The 22452-nt window shown below is 39.2% G+C and overlaps 1 protein-coding gene across 1 annotated transcript in view; it reads right to left on the bottom strand.

Annotated features, from left to right (window-relative positions):
• The window catches only part of LOC101741113 (uncharacterized), a 57442-nt gene that overhangs the window by 2203 nt on the left and 32787 nt on the right, over positions 1-22452 (bottom strand). The window contains exons 3-10 of the mRNA XM_004928407.5: positions 13624-13805; positions 12834-12929; positions 11858-11966; positions 10090-10223; positions 5647-5841; positions 4277-4417; positions 3281-3426; positions 688-840 (exon numbers count right to left, since the gene is read on the bottom strand). Of these exons, the coding sequence (XP_004928464.1) occupies positions 688-840; positions 3281-3426; positions 4277-4417; positions 5647-5841; positions 10090-10223; positions 11858-11966; positions 12834-12929; positions 13624-13805 (1156 nt within the window). The remainder of the gene's footprint in view (positions 1-687; positions 841-3280; positions 3427-4276; positions 4418-5646; positions 5842-10089; positions 10224-11857; positions 11967-12833; positions 12930-13623; positions 13806-22452) is intronic.

Raw genomic sequence — 22452 nt, 5'->3', positions numbered from 1 at the left:
TAACCACAAAACGTGACATAACAAATTGAATTGGCACTTTGCTAGAAACAGATGATTTTTTGTATTGTATGAATGTGTTCATTGCTACCAATGATACGAGCACTGTCGTACTGTTATCTACCATGAACATTGAATCAAGAATAGCTCAAATTCCATCCACTGCAAATTGTCTTTTTTTTCCCTACCTAAGCTGATGGTCTTGAGAGAGACCACTTCAACGTAACCGGGCGAGTAAATGACCCCGTGGGGCTCAAACCTGACGTTGTTGCTAACACGAACCCTAGCAAGAGCCGTGCTTCACAGAATCTACCGCCGAATCGGAAACACGATCCACTGAGAAGATTCGGCGAGAAACTCAGTAGTATTACCTATTATTGTACATAAAGAAAGGGCTTAGTATTATTAATTTTTTTTTATTGCTTAGATGGGTGGACGAGCTCACAGCTCACCTGGTGTTAAGTGGTTACTGGAGCCCATAGACATTTACAACGTAAATGCGCCACCCCCTTGAGATATAAGTTCTAAGGTCACAAGTATAGTTACAACGGCTGCCGCACCCTTCAAGACGAAACGCATTACTGCTTCACGGCAGAAATAGGCGCGTTGATATACTATGCCTCTAATAAGGGTTATAGCACATAGATGTTGATGCCCGTAGTAGAGCTCAGGGGTCGTTAGGGTGGGTACCTGTCCCCGCGGCGGCAGCGGCAGCGCGAGGCGCAGCGCGGTCCAGAAGGCGCGCTCGTGCACGTGGCGCCATGCGACCAGCCGCGAGCCGCGCAGCGCCGCCACCAGCCGCGACCCGCCCTCCTTCGCCTCGCGCTTCAGCTTCGGGAGATCCTGTTAAATGGAACCTTAATTATACTAACGTTCATTTTTTGGAACGATGTTCCTTATGGGACGATGCGGAAGGGTACCCTAACCGGGAAAAAACGTCCGTAACGTAAGATTTTTATTAGTAATGCACACAGTATACGACTTCACTTCGTAATAACGTACAATTTAGTAATGCACACAGTGTATGACTTAACTTTGTAATAACGTACAAAAAATTAGATATTTTTTATCATTCAATGATCACGATCTCCGAGCGTTCGTTTGCGCAATACACTAACTCTTATGCAAGCAACCGTGAATGTCCGGTAACCGTACTCGTCGAACTCGACAAAGAGTTCGACCTGCAACCTAACCCATGCATCGGTCCCGCATGCCCGGTAGTAGATTCATTCGCGAAGCAGCTGCTCTTCAGCTGTTAGGTCTCCTTCGGAGGCGCTCGGGCAGCTGTTAGTAAATCCCACCCCTTCTGGTTGAGCCTTTGCTCGCCCACCTGTCCTGGTGAAACTGGAAAGGCCTCCGGGCCACCAGTAATCATTCAATCATAAAAAAAAACCGTGAATGAAGTGTACCATAATAAGTTCGCACGTTACCGAATGACCGTGGGTTGTTGCGAAAACTCCAGTCATATTTTCTTTATACCTCGAATAGAACTTAAAATTAATCACACACAAATCTTGTTTTTTATTGCTTAGAGGAGTAGACGAGCTCACAGCTCACCTGGTGATAAGTGATTACTGGAGCCTATAACATCTACAACGTAAATGCGCCACCCACCTTGAGATATAAGTTCTAAGGTCTCAGTATAATTACAACGGCTGCCTCACGACGCAAACCGAAACGCATTACTACTTCACAGCAGAAATAGACGGGGTGGTGGTACCTACCCGTGCGGAATCACAAGAGGTCCTACCACTGATATTGCTGAGTTGTCGTGAAGCTGATTGCGGGGGCACGAATCTCTCATCGACGTAACCCCTTATGCCTAGGCTAAGAGCCCTGCCCTGCCCCACTAAGCAGGGGTATTGCGATTGCCGGCTAAATCCTTTAATATAATTCACGTGGCGAAGACCTAATTGCAGTAGGCTTTCCTTGCCGAGACACGAAAAGATCCGCCCTTATTCCCTCTGCCTTATTGACTTCCTTCATGATATTACGGTAAATGGTCCTAATTTATGCACGAGGAAAATTCCCTTTGAAGCGCATCAACGTCATCAAATAAGGATACAGTTTGGAACCGTTTCTTAGAACGTTTTCCTTCACGCTTACGTCAGATATATTATTAGATATTTCGTCAATTAGGAAATAATCGATAAATTTGACGCATCATCATACGTCTCCATCGACAGTAGCACCGCTAGCTGACATAATGTTGATATTTGTAACTTGATCTTTTAAGTATTATTATTACGTACAAGGGTGAACGAACTACACGGTGTAAAGTGATGACGATAGTCTAGATTTTCGAGATATGAGGACGAAATCTATTGCACCAGTGCTTCGCGGTAGAAATAGGGTCTAGCCTTCTGATATAACCTACCTTTGGGGGTTTGCATTACAAACTACAAACATTAAAAAAAAATGAGCCAAACTATTGATTTTTTTCCTACCTATTCACTGGTAGCCTAAGAGGTTATTCCAGCTAAAAGCGGACGGGTAGGTGAGCTCACGGGCTCAACCTAAAAGAATTTGCTAGCACTAGCCCTAGCAACAGCAAAGCTTCGCAGAATCTAACCCTAGATCGGAATCGCGTCCCACTGAGAAGATCCGGCGAGAAACTCTGCAGGATGTGTCTATGGGTTAGTTCGTTCGTCGAACTCTTCGAACTAATCGGCGAGTTTGACGAGGACAGTGACCGGTGCTTGAGAGTCCTATAAGCACCGAGAATGAATCCGGGGGATCCGACAAGACATGTTTCGGGCGACGGCGACTTTGCGTTGCCCCGTCGCGATCGGATAATTATACTATCTATTTATCTTGAACAAAGTAGCTATGTACTACAAATACGAGATTGTCTATGTAATACATACAAGCAGCGGCCGGCAACGTCGCGGCGAGCACTTTCAGTGTGAAATAATTTTAAACTTTATCTATATACTTAAAAGATCACTATCGCTTGAAAAGCTTGAAAAGGTCGCGACACAGCCTCCGCCTGCCCGCGGTGAAGCGAGCAGCCGCGCGCCACGTGCGTCTTGTCGGTGGTTCTGCCCGTGGCTACCAGCGGCGACATAAGGCCGCTCGCGGCACCGCGGTCATATGTAATAACCAATTCCATCATGTCCACTCCAAACAAACTAAACTAGTCAAGAGGAGACTAGCCAGCGCCAGCGACGACGCCGGGATCCGCTGGCATCGCTGCCGGCCGCTGCCATTCCGGTGTGACTCAGCCCTTACACTTTTACAATGTTCACAGTTACAACACTAGTTCAAGTTTCCTGCTCGTTACCTGTAGTAGGACGACGACGGGCGGCAGGGGTAGGGCCCGCAGCTGGCTGAGCGCGGTGAGCAGCTGCTGCGGCGAGTACTGCGCCGGCGACAGCACCGCCACCAGCGACCGGCACCGAGCCGCCTCGCCCACCAGCTCGCTGTACCCTGCACGCACAGTACACTGCCCTTCAGACTTATACATACCGGATGCCAGTCTTTATTAGCTTCAGACGTATGTACGTTTGTAACGGAATCTTTGAACATGATTTTGACCCCCCTCAAAACATCGGATTAAGTCAAAATTATTAAGGTAAGATGAAAATTCAAAATAAAAAAAATGAAAAAAAACATTGAAAAAATTGAAATTCAACTAAAAATGAAAAATAAATAACAGTTTAAAAAAACGAACAAAATACGCTCTTATAGAAAATCCAATTAAAAAATATTTTTTTTTTACAATAAAATCATTTTTTCTTACACTAATTTTTATTAAAATTTATTTTCTATTTTTTAGTTGGATTTTCTATAAAAGCGTATTTTGTTCGTTTTTTTAAACTATTATTTATTTTAACCACATATTGCGCGAATCTACAACTGTCCACCAATAAATACCAATCGTATGATAATCTGGATCTTGAATTAATGAAAATTTCACGACGCCAAGGTTTCTAAAAGTCCTGCTTCAATTTTATCCACCAAACTTCGATAGGTGATGAAATTATTTAATGGAAATTAGACATTAAGGTCTAAGTTAATATTATAGTACAGCCAGCCAGTTGTTATAAAAAAAACAATTCATTAAAATCATACAAGTAACAACAAGTACAAAAAAAAAAGTTCCATTTGAATTAAATCCCCTTGCCTTTTCAATTCCTATTTTTTTTCTATTAGACATGCACAGAGTACTTCAACGTTTTTTTTTTTGGCTTTATAGGCAAAGGGATACGGAATAAACAATGCTCGAGGCACAACCCCGTTAACGCTATAGTAGTGATGTATGTACACGTGCACTAACAGAGGTCAGGTTGCGTGGAGAGCTGCAGCGCGTGCACGCGGTAGTGGTACTTGAGCACGAGCGTCGGGAGGAGCGCGCCCCGGACCAGCTCCGCGTCCACCGCCGTCCAGCAGACCAGCACGTCGAACTCCTTCTCCAGTACTACACACAGACACTAATTTATAATTTGGTGACTACTTTTACTATGTCTACGAAATGAGAGAGAGAAAGAGAGAGAGAATACACTTTTTTCCCTGCCTAAGATGAGAGCCTTGAGAGGCTATTTCAGCATAATCTTAATTAGTAGGTGAGCTCACGGGGCTCCAATCTGACGAATACACTTTAGGGCACACAAAAAAAAACTTAACACTTAAAAAAAACAGTCCAGGAAAGCGATCTCTTCCAGACAACCGTTTAATTTACAGAAATTCTGGAAAATATAATAATATAGCAGGTATGTTGCGGTGCACTATTGGCAATATTATAATAGAAAAAAAATCAAATAAAAAAATTTATACAATAGATACATACTATATGATATATACTAATGATTACTAAATAAAATAAATTTAATTAACAAGATTTTATTACTTAATGAGTCAATCGCAGTACCTTTGTGAGGCGCCAAGTTTTACATTCAAAATTTTTATCTTAATATTATTGTACCCAGAGTGTTGTAGTTAAGTAAACAACTTTTAATCATATCTTTTCCTTTGTGTGCCGTCAAATTTTGCAATCGCCAAAGTGAGCCGCAACAAGAAAAGGTTGAGAATCACTGACTTCATTCCTTAAATAACAGTCACAATACTCAAATAAAACTCAACGTAATCAGCTTAGAGCAAATAAATATTAGCATGTTACAGTCACAAGTACACATAACTGCGAGAGAGCGTGTGAAACATAATGTGACGCAGGTCCTTAGAGCGTGACAACCCTAGTCAATTTGCATCGCTACGGTTAGGGTTTGCAATGCTCGCATTTTTTTTTCAAACTACTGCTTTTATAGAGGATCACATTATGAGTCGATCTATCTAAAATTAAGAAGTAACTAGCTGACCCGGCAGACTTGGTAGTGCCTCAATCGATAAATAAAAGACCTAAACTTTTGTATAAAATAAACTTAAAACAAACAAAAGGAATCCGTCCGACGAGGGACGACATCAGAGGAAAAACATTATTTTTATTTTTATTTAATTCCAAGGGTTTACATATTTATCTACCTTTTGAACCTTCTCTGAACTTCCACAAATAAGTCAAGACCAAAATTAGCCAAATTGGTCCAGCCGTTCTCGAGTTTTAGCGAGACTAACGAACAGCAATTCATTTATACACATATAAGAAGAAGTAATAATGCCTTAATTGAATCAATCAATATGTTTTAATGTGGATACCTCTAGCAGTGTGTGCAGTGGTCTGCGCTCTGGCCCGTGCGTGTCTCACAGCGAGCAGTAGTCGTGGCGTGCAGCGGCGGTGCAAGGCGACCATGGTCAGCAGCAGCAGTGCACCCCCCGCGCCACCCGCCGCCAGCACCCGCCACGGTACCTGAGATCCGCCGCACCACCCGTTCTCGGCACCACCGGGAGCGTCTGCACGACAAACATACTTTTATATCAACTAGAATCGCTTGTGACCCGGATAGCAAAGTTCTAGCCGATATATTTTTTATTTATATTTTATTGCTTGGATGGGTGGATGAGCTCACAGCCCACCCGGTGTTAAGTGGTTACTGGAACCCATAGACATCTACAACGTAAATGCGCCACCCACCTTGAGATATAAGTTGTATGGTCTCAAGTATAGTTTTACAACGGCTGCCCCCACCCTTCAAACCGAAACACTGCTTCACGGCAGAAATAGGCAGGGTGGTGGTACCTACCCGTGCGGACTCACATAAGGTCCTACCACCAGTAAAATTGATATTAGGATATTTTACCAGCCTTAGCGGTAAGCGCGACGAACTACTTTTGTATTATAGCCGTCTATTCTTATAGAGTAGTAGGACTGTGGCATATACGGACTGTAGCTTATTTCTTTACAACTTGATATTTATTCGACTAATTTAGGAGCGACGAAATTAAAGCATTTAGCCGATTATCTGGTTTTTTTTATTTGCCTTAGTCGAAAATGAAACTTAGCAGCAGTGTACATTAATGTGTCTGTTCCTTTGACCTTAATCAACGGATACAGTTAGAAATTCAATTTGGTTAAATCAATTTCTAATGAAATTTAAAATAAATGAATTATTGACGGTTTCCGAATTAACAAGAGAGGCGTGTGCAAGTTGCATTCACTATACTCTTGCAAGTGCATAAAAAAACGTACTGAAAAAGAGAAGTGTTTGTAATAAGGTAGTAGTTAGCTTCTGTTTATGAAGTTTAAAACCTTAAATGATAAAAAATATTGTTTTTTTTTTGTAATCGGTTCTCACAAACACAAGCCGACCCACGCTGAGTGTCATTTTTCAACTGTTCCACGTAAAATACACCTCACATTACATGTTTGTCATTAATGTGTTTTTTTTTTTAATTATTTGTTGTTATTTGTTGTTTCGGGAGATTTTTTTATGTTTGAGAGATTACTGGTGGCCCGGAGATCTTCCCAGTTTTACCAGGGCTAGTGGGTGGGGCGAGCAAGGGCTCAGCCAGGAGGGTTGGGATTTTCTAACAGCTACCCGAGCGCCTCCAAAGGAGACCTAACAACTCAAGGGAAGCCACTTTGCGAATGAATCTACTACTAGCCGGCGAGAAACACAGCGAGCTGATGTTTAGGTTTGACACGAGTACGGTTATCGGGGTCCCTACTCCTAGTATTAGAGCGGAAGGCGTATAATGCAAGGATTATTGGATCTGATGGATCCGTAAGGACGTGTTTAGGGCGTCGATAGCGGCGGCAACGAAAAGGCGATTATCATTACGCACAGCCTTATTGAAGTCTGTTGGGGATACTAAATCAAGTAAAGGAATACATAACAACTGAGTAGTTAAAACTTTCATTATTAAATAGAGTTCAGCAAGAAGAAGAAAAAAACCATAATAATATGATGATTGGTTTCAATCGATTCAATGCTTCGATTTTCGTCCCTCAAATATTTACACGCATCAATTTTCGTTGAAGTCATAACAAAATCGGGTGGCATTTTATTTATTACGATTTCAACTCGATTCTCGATCGAGCAATACAGTTTTCAACGTGCCATTTTAAAATGATGACGTATTACAAACAGCATTCGTTTTCGAAGCGTAGGTACGTCCCACTGTGGCGAGCGCACAGAATAGACAATCGTTTAGAACTTCCACAGGAAGCGTTCGAAAATGATTATATTTTATGGTTACTCGATTCGAAAACCGGTAGTAAATCTAATTTATAAGCATATCATAAAGTTATTGTTAGACGTATGGGCACGTACACCGGTCACGTAGTTCGGAAGTTGACGAGCGATTCTATGTATTCACGCCTGGCTGTATAAAGTATGATTCCGCGAAAGTATATATTATTTCGTATCTCAAAATCAAGTTTCATTCAAAACTGAACTCGGCTCATAAACTTTTTGTTTTCTATAAAATAAAATTGAAAAGCGAATTTTGTTTTCAGTTAACTGAATACTTGTAGAGATGGTTAAAATTGCGAAAGAAGTTTAGTGTAACAATTTTTTTTTTGAGATTTTATTTTGTTATTATGACCTGGTAATTAAGACCTTTAGGTCAAGTCTTATTTTGATTTTAATGAAAACTGCACTATTACTTTTTTATATATGAAAAATGATAGTATGAAGTGAAATGAAATGAAGTTGATTAATATGAAACATGGCATGGCCTGAAATGAAATAAAATGAGACGATATGGGTTGAAATATAATCTCAGTAAAATGGCGGTTATTTACGGAGACTTTTTCAGTGGACCTTTTGGAGGATCTAGAGAAGTTACGTCCAGCGGCTTTGTTTTATTTTCCCACATTTGTGCACTTTCACACACACACACACACACACACACACACACTAAGCAGTTAATAAACCACCGTTATTACACATATAAACCTGAAGAAACACCAAATAGACAAAATAAAACAAATCACACAACTTCACTCCTCGCGTTCCCGCTAAAAGTCTCAGTATAACTAAGAAAAGTCAAGAATAACAGCGTCGACACGTTTTAAAGGTACCAGAGACAATCACCAAACCTCTAGGTCGGCTTCGTGTATCAAAATATCTCAACAAATCTGAAGAAAATTTCATACGATTCTTTAAAGACAGAATTCACACCCTGGATACTTTAAAGTGACTTAAAAAATTGAATAACTCCTCGATTGGACTGTATTTATTTTAACAGTGTTAGCTCAAAAATTTTTTGGAGGTGAACCAATTTTAATGTTTTTTTTTAACCGGAGTGCTTCTGCTTTGGTCCTGTGTTATCAATATCTGACCAGCAGTTTTTGTGTTATTCCTCTTTGGATTATAAATTGAAAACAAGTAAAACTTTGGGAGGGAACTAAACATGCCAAAAAGGCTCTGTCATCTGCCGGGAACCTGGGCTCCCAGACATGAATTAGAGAAACTCATAATTGCGGGTTGCATAGAGGGCAAGCGCGCCGTGGGCAGAACACCAGTCAGATGGTCAGATCTAGTAAGAGAAGCACTTGGTGGTAGTCTGTACCATGCGGTCCATGCCACCCATGACCGAATAATGTAGAGGCACGTCACACGTGGTCGCGATCCTCAGCAGAGAGGGAGAATATAGAAGAGAAAACCTTAGGTCTAGTCATTTCATAAATTGATATTGAACTATTGTTCTCGTACGTTCTGGTCGTTATAAATACTAACAGCAACATCAATGTGTTCTATGATAAAATAAACGATTTGAGTATGAGGAGCATGACAAGTTATTTTTTTTAATAATTTTATTGCCTTTTTTTAATTATTGCCCTCGTAGGCAGACGAGCATACGGCCCACCTGATGGTGAGTGGTTACCGTCGCCCATGGACTTCAGCAATGCCAGGGGCAGAGCCAAGTTACTGCCTACCGATCCAAGCCGCTGCCTACCGTGCCGTTTGCTATTATGATGCTATTACTCCACCAAGACTACAACCTCCAATCTCAAGGGTCAGTGGGCGTTGACTGAACACACCGTGGGCAGTGAGATCGTTCATTTATCTAAACAATCATATACAATACATTTACAACTAAACGAAATAATAAAATACAGATATACAATAAATATCGTTCGCCTTAAACCCGTTCGTTTAGGTTGATTCGAAATTAAGTTTACGCCGCGACCGAAATAATGTTTTGTCTCAACTATTCGTTTTTAAAAAAATACTGAAATATAAGTACACCATACATGTAGTCGTCGCGTCGTGGCCTAAAGGATAAGACGTCCGGTGCATTTGTATGTAGCGATGCAACGGTGTTCGAATCCCGCTGGCGGGTACCAATTTTTCTAATAAAATACGTACTTGACAAATGTTCACGATTGACTTCCACGGTGAAGGAATAACATCGTGTAATAAAAATGAAACCCGCAAAATTATAAATTGCGTAATTACTGGTGGTAGGACCTCTTGTGAGTCTGCACGGGTAGGTACCACCATCTTGCCTATTTCTGCCGTGAAGCAATAGTGCTATAATGAAGGATAGGGCAGCCGTTGTAACTACACTGAGATCTTAGAACTTACATCTCAAGGTGGGTGGCGCATTAACGTTGTAAATATCTATGGGCTCCAGTAACCACTTAACACCAGGTGGGTTGTGAGCTCGTTCACCCATCTAAGCAATAAAAAAACATAAATGAATAAATAAATAAAAATTTTTGTTTAAAGTGATTCGATGGACGGTACTCACGTGTGTAATGTATCGTTACGTAGCTCCGGGATTCGACGTCGTTGCTGTGGATCAGGCACACGTACATCCCGTAGTCCTGGGCCGCCACGCGCTCGTTAATCAAATACGAACCGATTATATCCTGTACGTCGTCGCTGCGAAAGCAATATTAATTATTATGAGTTAATTAATTCTGTCGTTTAGAACAGTGTGCTTAGTGCGAGTATCTTAACGTTCTCGATAGCGTAAAAGTTAAACCAACTTTGTATGCAATTGGAACAGCGCCTCTAGCGGCAAACGTACGCAAATGATTCTAATCCCATACAAATATGAGCTATGGTCGGCTTGAGATGATAGAGCAAAGGGATCTGTTTTTTTCTAGCGAGGTAATACAGATCCACCTAACACCCCCCCCCCCCCCAAATGATACTTCAACTGAACGCTTCATAAGCGCGCACCTCAAACATTGAGGTCTTCTCGCTCGTTCAATAAACCAAGTCTTTTTTTCCCTACCTATCCTGATAGCCTTCAGAGGCAATTTCAGATTCGCCTTAACGTGTAGGTGAGCTCCCGGGGCTCAAACCGAAAGTGTTGCTAACACTGGCCCTATCAAGAGCAATGCTTGGCTGAATCTACCACCGGGTCGGAAACGCAACCCACTGAGAAGATCCGGCAAAAACTCAGTGGGCTGTGTCTATGGGTTAATTTACTCGTCGAACCCTTCGTCGCAAGCGACGGGTTCAGCGAGGACGGTGACCGGTGTTTGAGGTACCTAAAAGCACCGTTAATGGATCGGGAGGATCCGTAATGACGTATTACTAACTCTAAGCGCAACTCGAGACCTATATTAGCTGAACGATAGGAAATGACAAACGGCGCTAATATCAATGTGTCCAATGAAAATTTCGAAAACAACTATCACCAAATAATGACCAAAAAAAAACGGCAGAATCAATTTTCTCGGTGCTCCGTTTATTTATAAAGGGCGTCACACGCGGCGAAGATACATAATTATATATTATCTTAACCACGTGCGATAGTTCATACAAAATGTATAGCGAGCGATATTGTATGTTAATATAAAATATTATAGTATCTTCGCCGTGTGTGACGATGTTAATATAAAATACTAGCTGACCCGGCAAACATTGTCTTGCCATATATAAGATTTCTAGAGACTTTCTAGTGTAGAAAAAAAAAACTAATTTATTGTAAGTGTGTAAGGATGTGGTAAATGAGTGAAAGAGGCATATAGCGCTGTGAACGTTGATGGAATATATAATAAAAATAACAAAACCTCATTCAACCACATAATACCTCATTATAACAAAAAAAAACTCCAAATTAAAAAAATATGTTAGGGGTGGACAACCCTAATCACTTAGGGGTATGAAAAATAGATAGTAGCCGATTCTCAGACTTATTGAACATGCATAAAAAATTTCATGAGAATCGGTCAAACGGTTTCGGAGGAGTATGGGAACGAACATTGTGACACGAGAATTTTATATATTAGATTATAGTATCTTCGCCGTGTGTGACGATGTTAATATAAAATATTATAGTATCTTCGCCGTGTGTGACGCCCTTTACAGTCACACAACAAATATATTACTATATACAAGTAACTGTATACAGTTGAGAATATCGACCTAGTATCTTAATGTGAGCAGGGCGGCATTTAGTTTCTTACATTTATGGGCCGCAGTGATCAATTTAAACTAGAAGCACAACAGTAAGCTTGTTTACATATTTAAGCTATGAAAATTAAAATAGAAAAAAAACTCACCGGGAGGTTTTGATTTCGGTTTGCGTGGGAGGCAAGTCTCCCTCGGTGCCGTTCGACCAGACCTTCCTCCAGCGGAGGTCGCTACGGGCATCTGCTAAATTCGAACGACCTACGCGACAATAAATATAAATTTGTTAATATTAACATAACACATAATATTATAACACTATACCAATAAGCTGTATATATACTGTCGTCTAAAGAGCTGGTATAGAAATTAGCGTATACAAAGTGGACGTAGAGGGCAATAGCCAAAAATTCATTATTCGAAAATGTCAACATTTAAATAAGTTTTGTTATTAAGCCCATACTGAATGAATGGCATTTCAATCCAGCTTAATCTGATTATTCCATTGCCATTGTAGGCTGACGAGCATACGACCCACTTAATGGTGAATGGTTCATGAACATCAGCAACGCCAGTGGTACAGCCAAGCCACTATCTACCTCTAAGCACTCTCCGTAACCCTCATTTGAAGAGGGACATATCATAGCGCTCAGGAAAATATCGTTATTCGTCTAAACTCTAAAGTCTCTAAAGCATTTTTAATTAAAACATTAACCTAACAGTCACATTGCGATAACGTTAAATTGGTTTTTATAAAAGGTGAAATAAGTAATTTTCAATTTAATATTTGCTTCCCACGTCACTTACGTCATTTAATTCGAACAGTATTTATTATTAGTGCCTTGAAGGCGTTACACCTTACCCGATGATGTGTTATCACCATCAGAACGGCTGCGTGAAGCTTTAATCACATTCACGTACCAACCGACGTATCTCATATTCGTAAAAATGTTTTAAATCTAAAACATAGATACGCTTCATACGTGTCTCCACTTAGAAGCGCTTCGCAGGATACGCTCCATGTGTGTCTCCACTTACTTATAAGCGCTTCGCAGGATACGCTCCATGTGTGTCTCCAATTACTTATGAGCGCTTCGTAGGATACGTTTCATGTGTGTCTCCACTTACCTATGAGCGCTTCGCAGTACAGACGCAGATGCCCCCCCTCCTCCACCCACTGGTCTTTCGTAATGAACATTGTTCTCGGTGTGTCTGTCGATTTTTCTGCGAAACAATTACACGTTAAAGCAGTTTTCTTTGAATTTAATCGGTTACCAATAAATCCAACAGAGTCAGGGCTAATTGATTTAATAATAATTACTAAGTCCATTATTAAAATAATTATTGGAAATAGGTTATTTACGTCATCGCAAGTATTTTAAAGTACTTCAATATTTTTTTTCCTTTCCTACATTTTTTTATTTTATTGCTTAGATGAGTGGATCAGCTCACAGCCCACCTGGTGTTAAGTGGTTACTGGAGCCCATAGACATCTACAACGTAAATGCGCCACCCACCTTGAGATATAAGTTCTAAGGTCTCAATTATAGTTACAACGGCTGCCCCACCCTTCAAACCGAAACGCATTACTGCTTCACGGCAGAAATAGGCAGGGTGGTGGTACCTACCCGTGCGGACTCACAAGAGGTCCTACCACCAGTAATTACGCAAATTATAATTTTGCGGGTTTCATTTTTATTACACGATGTTATTCCTTCATCGTGGAAGTCAATCGTGAACATTTGTTGAGTACGTATTTCATTAGAAAAATTGGTACCCGCCTGCGGGATTCGAACACCGGTGCATCGCTTCAACACGAATGCACCGGACGTCTTATCTTTTAGGCCACGACGACTTATTTTCATTGTAAAAGACCTTACTGTGTGAAAGCTCTGGCTTAACGCCGACAGACACGTACCTAGTATATCGAGCCTGACCGTGTGCGTCTGTATGTGGGTTTCGTTGCTGAGTCGGCAGGTGTAGTTGCCAGAGTCTGCGCGCGATGCCCGCCGTGTGTAAAGCGTCTGATTTGCAGCTTCCGGATACAGGATGAGATTCGATACGCCAGCCGACCACGGATACGCGACACCGTCTTTGAACCTGACAAACAAAAAAACAACAATAGTCATTTACGCTTGAATCTTAAATTTCAACAATTACTGTGCCACGCAAAAGTATTGGGAAAAAATATATAAACGAGGAGACTTTATTGGATATATTTATGTCTTGTTTTTATAGTCCTAGGGTACCCCGCTGGTACATAGAGCTCTCACAAGTTGTCTCGACTTGACCCTGTCTTGCGCTTGCTTCTTGACATCACTCCAGGCCACGTTGGCAGTCCTCATCTCACTCTCCACAGTGCGTCGCCAAGTATGTACAGGGCGACCAGGTCTTCTCCTGCCTAACGGTTGCCACTCAAACGCGATTGATGCTGCGTTGACTTCGCTGCGCCATAGACTGTGTCCTATCCAACGCTATTTCCGATAGGCAATGTCTTGCGCGATAGGGTTTTGGTCACATTTAGTCCATTAGCGGATATATTTATACTAGTTTATAAAAATTGCGTATCGAATTAGGAACTACCTCCGCCTTTCGAATTTGAAACAGTTTGAAATTAAGATTATTTAGGAGGATTATTAAAATGGATGTTCGAAATTTACATTAGTCTTCAGAAGCGACTTTGCCGCTTGATTAGTGAATTTAAGCGAATCTCTTGAATATTTATAAATCAGAAACTAAACATCACAATGTCTGTCTGTTTCAAAATGATCCAACACTTGCTAAAGTGTAGCATGAAGTTCTGACTAAATTTTCATAGCAAATTTGTTTTTTTTACTATAACAGATTATTCGGAGTAGATTACTTTGTGGTACTTGTAGATTACTTTAAAGAGCACGAATACTACTGTTGTGGCCAGTAGTACCAACACATACTAGAAGTTTCAACTGGATATAACCAAACATGGGCCTTCTAAGCTGCTGCAACCCCAGAATATAAAAAAAATAAGGGAACTCTTGGCTCCCATCAGTCACATGGACTTAGTCAGGTGTTCATTAGTCACAGCTTCGAACTGTATGCTTTTTGTTATCCTACAAAATTAAAACTGTTTAAAGGAAAACAAATTTTCATAACCCGAATATGCCCTAGATGCACTTCGAAAAAGTGTCATGACCACGAATATTAGTCAACTCGTCGAGACGTGTGAAAACTTGTCTGAGCACTGATCCATAAAGTATGGTAATAAATTTTAAACTGTAACTTGATTGTAACGTCTCACTTACTGTTTGTTTATTTTATTTTTTTAAGGGATTTTATGACCTGTTAGCTTCGACCTTTAAGTTATGTCTTATTTTAATTTATATTCATATTTTTATGAAAAATGATATTATGGAGTGAAATGAAATGAAGAAGATTAATTTGAGACATTAATCACTGGGATGAAATGAAATGAAATGAGATGAGATGATATGGGATGAAATATAATCTCAGTAAAATGGTGGTTATTTACTAAGATTTTTTCAGTGGACTGTTTGGAGGATCCCGAAAAGTTACGTCCGGCGGCTTTGTTTTATTTTCCCACATTTGTGCACTTTCACACATATCAAACACTTAATAAATCACCATTATTAAACATTTAAACCTGAAGAAACACTAAATAGACAAAATAAAACAAATCACACAACTTCACTCCTCGCGCTCCCGCCAAAAAGTCAACTGTTTGTTAAAGCTAAATTTCGTTAAATTACCCGCAAAAAGATGACGAACATCAAAACGTATTAGGTACATCTATATCTATACTTCTATACTAATATTATGAAGAGTAAAGATTTGTTTGTTTGTTTGTATTGAATAGGCTCCGAAACTACTGAACCGATTAAAAAAAATATTTCACTGTTTGGAAGCTACACTATGCCCGAGTGACATAGGCTATAATCTTTTCTGAAAAAATTAGGGATCCTTACTAAAAATCCAATAGCGTAAAACAACCAAAGGTGTAAAAAAGTTACCTAAAATATTCTTTACATCGCGTGCCCTGCGAAAAATATTGTTGATAGAATAAAATAATGAACTACGACTTTGTAGAACACATTATTATTTACAAGTGTCGCGACACCATATGTCGAACTATTATGTTGTAGTTATGCCGGAATATGTGTTCTTTTATTTAAAAAAATGAAACAACGTCAAATATCGTTGAAATTTTAGTCAAAGACCTAAGCGGAGCCGGAGCGGGCCGCTAATTAACTAATATTAAGCTAACGGTTTACATGTTTGAATTTGCATTCGTTCTAGAACGTTTGAGAGACTTAAATCATTTAATTACTTAAATAAACTTGCCGCGTTACTCGAATAAAATCCGGATGTTTTCATTTGTAGGAAATTATTTCCAGTAAGGACTAATGTGGAGTCATTACTGAGTGTAATGCAGCTGTCGGTGACAAGCGTACTTCTCGGAACGTCACGATTGCGGTCAGCATTATACGAGGAAACTGCAGTCCGGAGATCTACGATTGATCGCCGACGGATACTATGTATAACGTGAGCATTAATTTTTTTTTGTCATCTGCGAAACATCAGCGAAATTATATAATAAAAAAAAGTATTTAGTGCCTTACAAGTATGTTCTTTTACAAGGTAGAATAACACAAAAGAATCAAAGCACTAAACACAAAATAGTTAGTACTCTGTAATTAGTCTGTACCTCTTTTGTTAGATTAGCCCATTTAAACACTTCTAGCTCTATATTGAATTGAAAAATAAATTTATCGTTTGGCCGGTTTGTAAAAGCGGAACTATGTCGGCCTCACTGGGGACAGCGGGACAGAATGCCCGAAAGCGGGACTGTCCCCCCCAAATCGGGACGTATGGTCACATTAACTATGTACAACGAGAACGCACGCGACACGCCAACACAACTAGCAGTCACTGCGTTTTCAGTAACCGAAACAATTTTTTTTTATTTTTTTATTGCTTAGATGGGTGGACGAGCTCACAGCCCACCTGGTGTTAAGTGGTTACTGGAGCCCATAGACATCCACGACGTAAATGCGCCACCCACCTTGAGATGTTAGTTCTAAGGTCTCAGGTATAGTTACAACGGCCGCCCCACCCTTCAAACCAAATTCAAATTTCCGTCAATATTTAGATTTTCAGTTCGTTTTAATACAAATTCAACACACAGCTGTAATTCGTTCGGCGGAACACGTTAGCCCAAACAAAACGTCGCGCAAGGATGATTCCCGCGAACAGTAAAAATTTTGCTGGAACCGTTTTTGAATCGTACGAAAGGAAAACAAACACGTGAGCGATGTTTCATCGCAAGGCCGCCCTGGAATTGTTTCCTAGAAGCAAACGATATGTTATTATATCTGGTGAATATTCTCAGTCAGCACGTCTCACGTTAAGTACCTACGCTAGTTGGTCGTTTCACACATTCGTGTTTACGACATAATATATTATAGGTATATCCGAAAAAGAAGAAAAAAACTAAGTTTCTTGATTGTAAAAATAAATAATAGTTTAAAAAAGTAACAAAATACGCTTTTATAGAAAATTCAACTAAAATAAAAAATTAATTTTAATAAATTTGAATTGAAAATAGTGTAAGAAAAAATTATTTTATTGTAAAAAAGCGTGGGGTACTTTTCAGGGTATTTACAAAATAACCCTTCTACTCATATCTGTTCATAAAATATTCATAACTACTGATGCCACGCACCCCACGCTTAGTTAATTCGACGTTTTGAAGGGGGTCAAAATCATGTTCAAAGATTCCGTTACAAACATACATACGTCTGAAGCTAATAAAAGCGTATTAAAAATAAACTACTTGACGCTTATCTAAAAGTCAATACTTAAGTCTTAATAATTAACATAGTAACGTCGCGTATTTCGTGTATTTTATTTTATTGATCATTTTCCGGTGAAAATTCGTAATTTACCTACACTCTGACGGTATTAATCTAATGTAGCATACCTAGCAGAGTGCGTGGGTAAAATGTAGATAATATGTACGTACGTACATCATTGCTATGATTCTTATTTGCGTTAGATTCATGTCAATTTCCGAGAAAACGTATAAAGAAGTGTGTTTACCGACTTGATACCACTTTCCAGTGTCCCTGGGAGACCGTTGCTAATATTTATAACATTTTTTCGAAGGAATGATTCACAGCCAACTATTTCGGAATGACGTAATTGAACTAGATCAAAGTTGGGGTTATTTCAACAAAAATAAAGGAAGGATTATACATCTATTTCGACACTTATTAATAATAAGCTATGGTGTTTTATCGAGTTACATAAATTAGGTTTATTTATTGTTTGTAGTTTTCTTAAAGAAGTGTTTTACACAATACTGGATAATACTTGACAATATATCAAAGATTCATAAACTATATTATTATTTGTATTATCATCATCATCATCATTATCTCAGCCTGTCTACTGTCCACGTCTGAACATAGGCCTCTCCAACTGATGTCCAGTGCGGCCGGTCCGTTGCCACCTGCATCCAACGTGACCCAGCAATTTTCACCAGGTCGTCGGTCCATCTGGTAGATGGCCGTCCCACACTGCGTTTGCCAGTACGTGGTCCCCACTCGAGGATATTTCTGCCCCATTGGCGGTCCGATCTTTGCGCTATGTGACCTGTCCACTGCCACTTCAGCTTGCTAATCCTACGGACTATGTGAGCAACTTTGGTTCTTCTACGGATCTCCTCATTTCTAATTCGATCTCGTAGAGAAATACCAAACATAGACCTTTCCATAGCTCGCTGCGCGACACTAAGCTTCCTAAAAAGATCCCTTGTGAAGCACCACGTCACGGAACCGTAAGTCATCACTGGCAACACACATTGGTTGTACATCTTTGTCTTCAGGCACTGAGGGATTTTGGACGAGAACACATTTCTTAATTTACCGAACGCTGCCCAGCCGAGTTGGATCCGCCTACTGACCATATTTTGTATATTGAACACAATTGATTACACGAGACATCCTTCTAAATTCAAAACGTTTGAAATTGTTATGGTACATTGAGATTCTACTAAAACATATTTTTTCGACTGACACTAGTTGAAATTATCAGGTCTACCAGTTCTTAGTACCGATTTCGCTGACCTCGGTCTTCGATATTGAGTACTTGTACTTTTGTACTTGTAACGTTATGTGAATTATTAGTAATTTTCTGTTTTTATTTGGATGTAATCATAATTTGGAGTTTGGTAATCGCATTGAAATTTTCTGTTTTTTTGCCAATATCATATTAGCCGGTCAATTTGGATTCCGAAGTGTAGAAAGACTTCTCCACAGTCTCTTAATAGTGTAAAATGTAATTGCCGTCTGCCTCTGTCTGTTTCTCCGCTTACTTCTTCCGTATCACACTACAGTTTTTAAATCAGTTTTCACTAATAGAAAGAACGATACGAGGAAGATTTTTGTATATAATTCGTGAATATTTCGGACAAAATGGCCGAACTATGAGACGGATTTATGTCAAAGAAACTGTTTTCATGCACAAGGCTAACTCTGGGCCTCAATCTCTCAATCTTAAGGGAAAATGAACGCGAGTGCCGAAGCTGTGAACAAAAAGCCATGGGATAGTAAAAATATTTCTGTACGGATTGCTTTAAAAATGTAATTTTCATATTATTTTACCCTTTTTTCATTACATTTTAGTATTACTAATATAAGCGTTTTATACGTTTTTCTTCCTTCGATTCCTTGTTATGATATAAAGTCTGCAAAATAATATGGATCATGGATTTTATTTAAATGAAGACACCAGAAAGATACAACAAAAAAAAATACAAAGTCTCGCTTCATATCATTGACGACACGCTGTATGGCATGTTATCTATTTAATTTAATTAGCACAAAGCAACAAAAAGCCAATTGTTGTTTTTGCTAGTCTTAATATAAAACACACTTAAGCATTCACACACGTTTATGGCAGCGAATAACATGTCATGTCGTTATTATTTTTTTTTGTATTCCTTCTTAATTGTTTCTTGTCATAAGTGTTTTATTCAAATTACGTTTCTATGTTGCGAAACATGTTAATTTAATTCGATTGAATGGTTTCGATTAAAGGGCAAAGGGATATTACTAATGCGGTTGGACTCGAGTGATACTGTCAGGGATCGAGCAAAAAAAAAAAAGCGCCGGTGAGGTCATCCTCCGGCGGGCCCATCTGCAAAAAGCGAATGAATATCTTCTAAATAACGCGAACCGGTCTTTGACCGCGACGGCCTGCACTCTCAACCGTCTCCACAAATCAATGCGTGCAGCCTCCACGCGTTCAGACACAAAAGAACGCGCGCATATTTGAAAGCTTGTATCTCTAATTCCCAAAGCGATTCCCAAAGTGGTCTATTTTTTTTTAGTAGCATTCGCGCCATAATAGATATAAATTCTTTTTTTTCTATTACATTTTATCCTTAATATTTTGAAACAAAATAAAACCGGCTGTTTCCAAAACTTTTCTATCGAATAAAAAAACCGCTTTACAATAGTAAAAAAAAAAACAGTTAACATAGCAGCATATGGTGTTTACTGTTTTGTTTGTAGCTTATATATCAACGAGTGGAGAAGCTCACGGCCTAATGGTGGTAATTACCAGAGCTCAAATAAGTGAACAATAATACTAACCATGAAACGTGTGGTCAAAATTTAACTGATACCTACTGTATAACGATCTACCCTTCAGACTGAAGTGCATGGCTGCTTTGTGGCAGAAGTAGATCGTACTTAGACTTTGGGATCTATGGTATTTTTAATTTGTTGTAAACGAAGGCAGATAAATCAACGATCTATCTGTGGCCAGAAGTTCCTACGAGTCGAGTCAAAATAAGTGAGTCCGGCTGTAAATCAAAAGATATGTACTCCTTTGCCATCACACTCATTTATGTGTTAATGTAGTTATATTTTATGTAAAATCTGGTGGAAAAAGTGGTGGTAATATTTGCAGTATAATCGCTTTTACAAGAGCGGGCGAGAAATGGTAAAAATAAAACAGACACGTAAACGGAATTTAATGTAAAGAAACAGCGATTTTACATTCGAAAACAAAGTTTTATCTAGGTAGTAGTATTTTTTGAGTCAACCCAAAACGAGGAGGAGAACGAGACGAAAATATCAAATATAAAATTTGAAAATATGAAATATAAAAATATAAAATTTGAGAACCTCTGATCTAATCTAACTGCATACAGGTACGCCGTTTTATATTAACTCTTACGATTTAATAACTCTGTCAAAACCAGTATTTTATTATATGTCAGAGGAAAATATAATTAGATCGACTTCCGAGTATTATCTGAGTAGAAAAAGTCGGTTTAGTTATATTAAGTCTTTATTAATTTTGTTGTATTCACGATACTAACACGTTATGGCAAATGAATACAATTAATTTTCACAAAAAGAATCAAAGGTTTATAATCCCCGTCGAGGCTAAGCATCAATGTTTGAAACATTTAAAATAATTAGAATGAGATTTTTTTTTATTGCCCCTGTAGGCACTTTAGGAAGGCGACCACACGTCCCACCTGATATTGAGTGGTTAGCGTCACCCATGGACTTCAGCAATGCTAGCAGAGCCAACTTGCTGCCTACCTTCACCGTGATTTTTGTTAAGCATAATATCTATAAAAATGGGAATTGACAACTGGGGAATATACATCCGTCATCGATTTTACATACCGCCTCTATGCGGAGTAAAATATGTTATTTTTAAATAAATAGCCATATAATCTGATCATTTTACTAATTCGTTGATGGGCAGACAGTTCAGCTGCTTTTATACAGTTACCGGAACTTATTGAAACAATTTCAATTCTCGATATTGTTGAAGGAACAATTAATTACCCGATCCTTCAAATTAGAAATCATAATTACTTCTCGGCACAAATATACACTTTCGGTGCAGGTATCGACCTGAGCGAGTACACAACATACGCCTTACTGTTCAATTTAATATAGACTAAGATCAATGTCAATTAGATTAAACATTAAAATTAACAATATGATAACCAAGAAATTGGTGGTAGGACCCCTTGTGAATCCGCACGGGTAGGTACCACCACCGCGCCTATTTCTGCCGTGAAGCAGTAATGCGTTTCGGTTTGAAGGCTGAGGCAGACGTTGTAACTATACTGATACCTTAGAACTCACATCTCAAGGTGGGTGTCGCATTTACGTTGTAGATGTCTATGGACTCCAGTAACCAATTAACACCAGGTGGGCTGTGAGCTCGTTCACCCATCTAAGCAATAAAAATACATAAATAAAACTGTTCAAATTTTATTATTCTTGTACACAAGACGTTTAGCAAGCAGGTAGCTAGTTTCCTTTGAATTAAGCTTGTCAAAAAGTGTAATTATTACTTGGCAATGTCCGGGTTTTTGTGAGACTGATCACGTCATTTCATTTGAAATTGGGTACCAAAAAAACATGCGCGTTTAACTGCAAATCATCGACTTGCGAAACACTAACTAATGATTGACATAATCAAATAAGACAAAGTATTATAGCAATTTACTTATTGCGTATATGGGTGATTGAGTAAACAGTATACCCGGTGTACGTGATTACCGGAATTTAGACATCACGACGTGAACCTACCTTGAGACATGAGGTGACAGTCTCGGTCGTATTGTATGACTGTCCCACTATTAAAACCAAATCGCATGACTGCTTCGCGTCAGAAATAAGCAGGATGGTGGAACTGACCTATGCAAGCTTAC

This window comes from Bombyx mori, chromosome 15 (assembly GCF_030269925.1).
Source record: "Bombyx mori chromosome 15, ASM3026992v2".
In the NCBI taxonomy this organism is placed as follows: Eukaryota; Metazoa; Arthropoda; class Insecta; order Lepidoptera; family Bombycidae; genus Bombyx; species Bombyx mori.
This window is presented reverse-complemented; position numbering and strand designations above follow the sequence as displayed.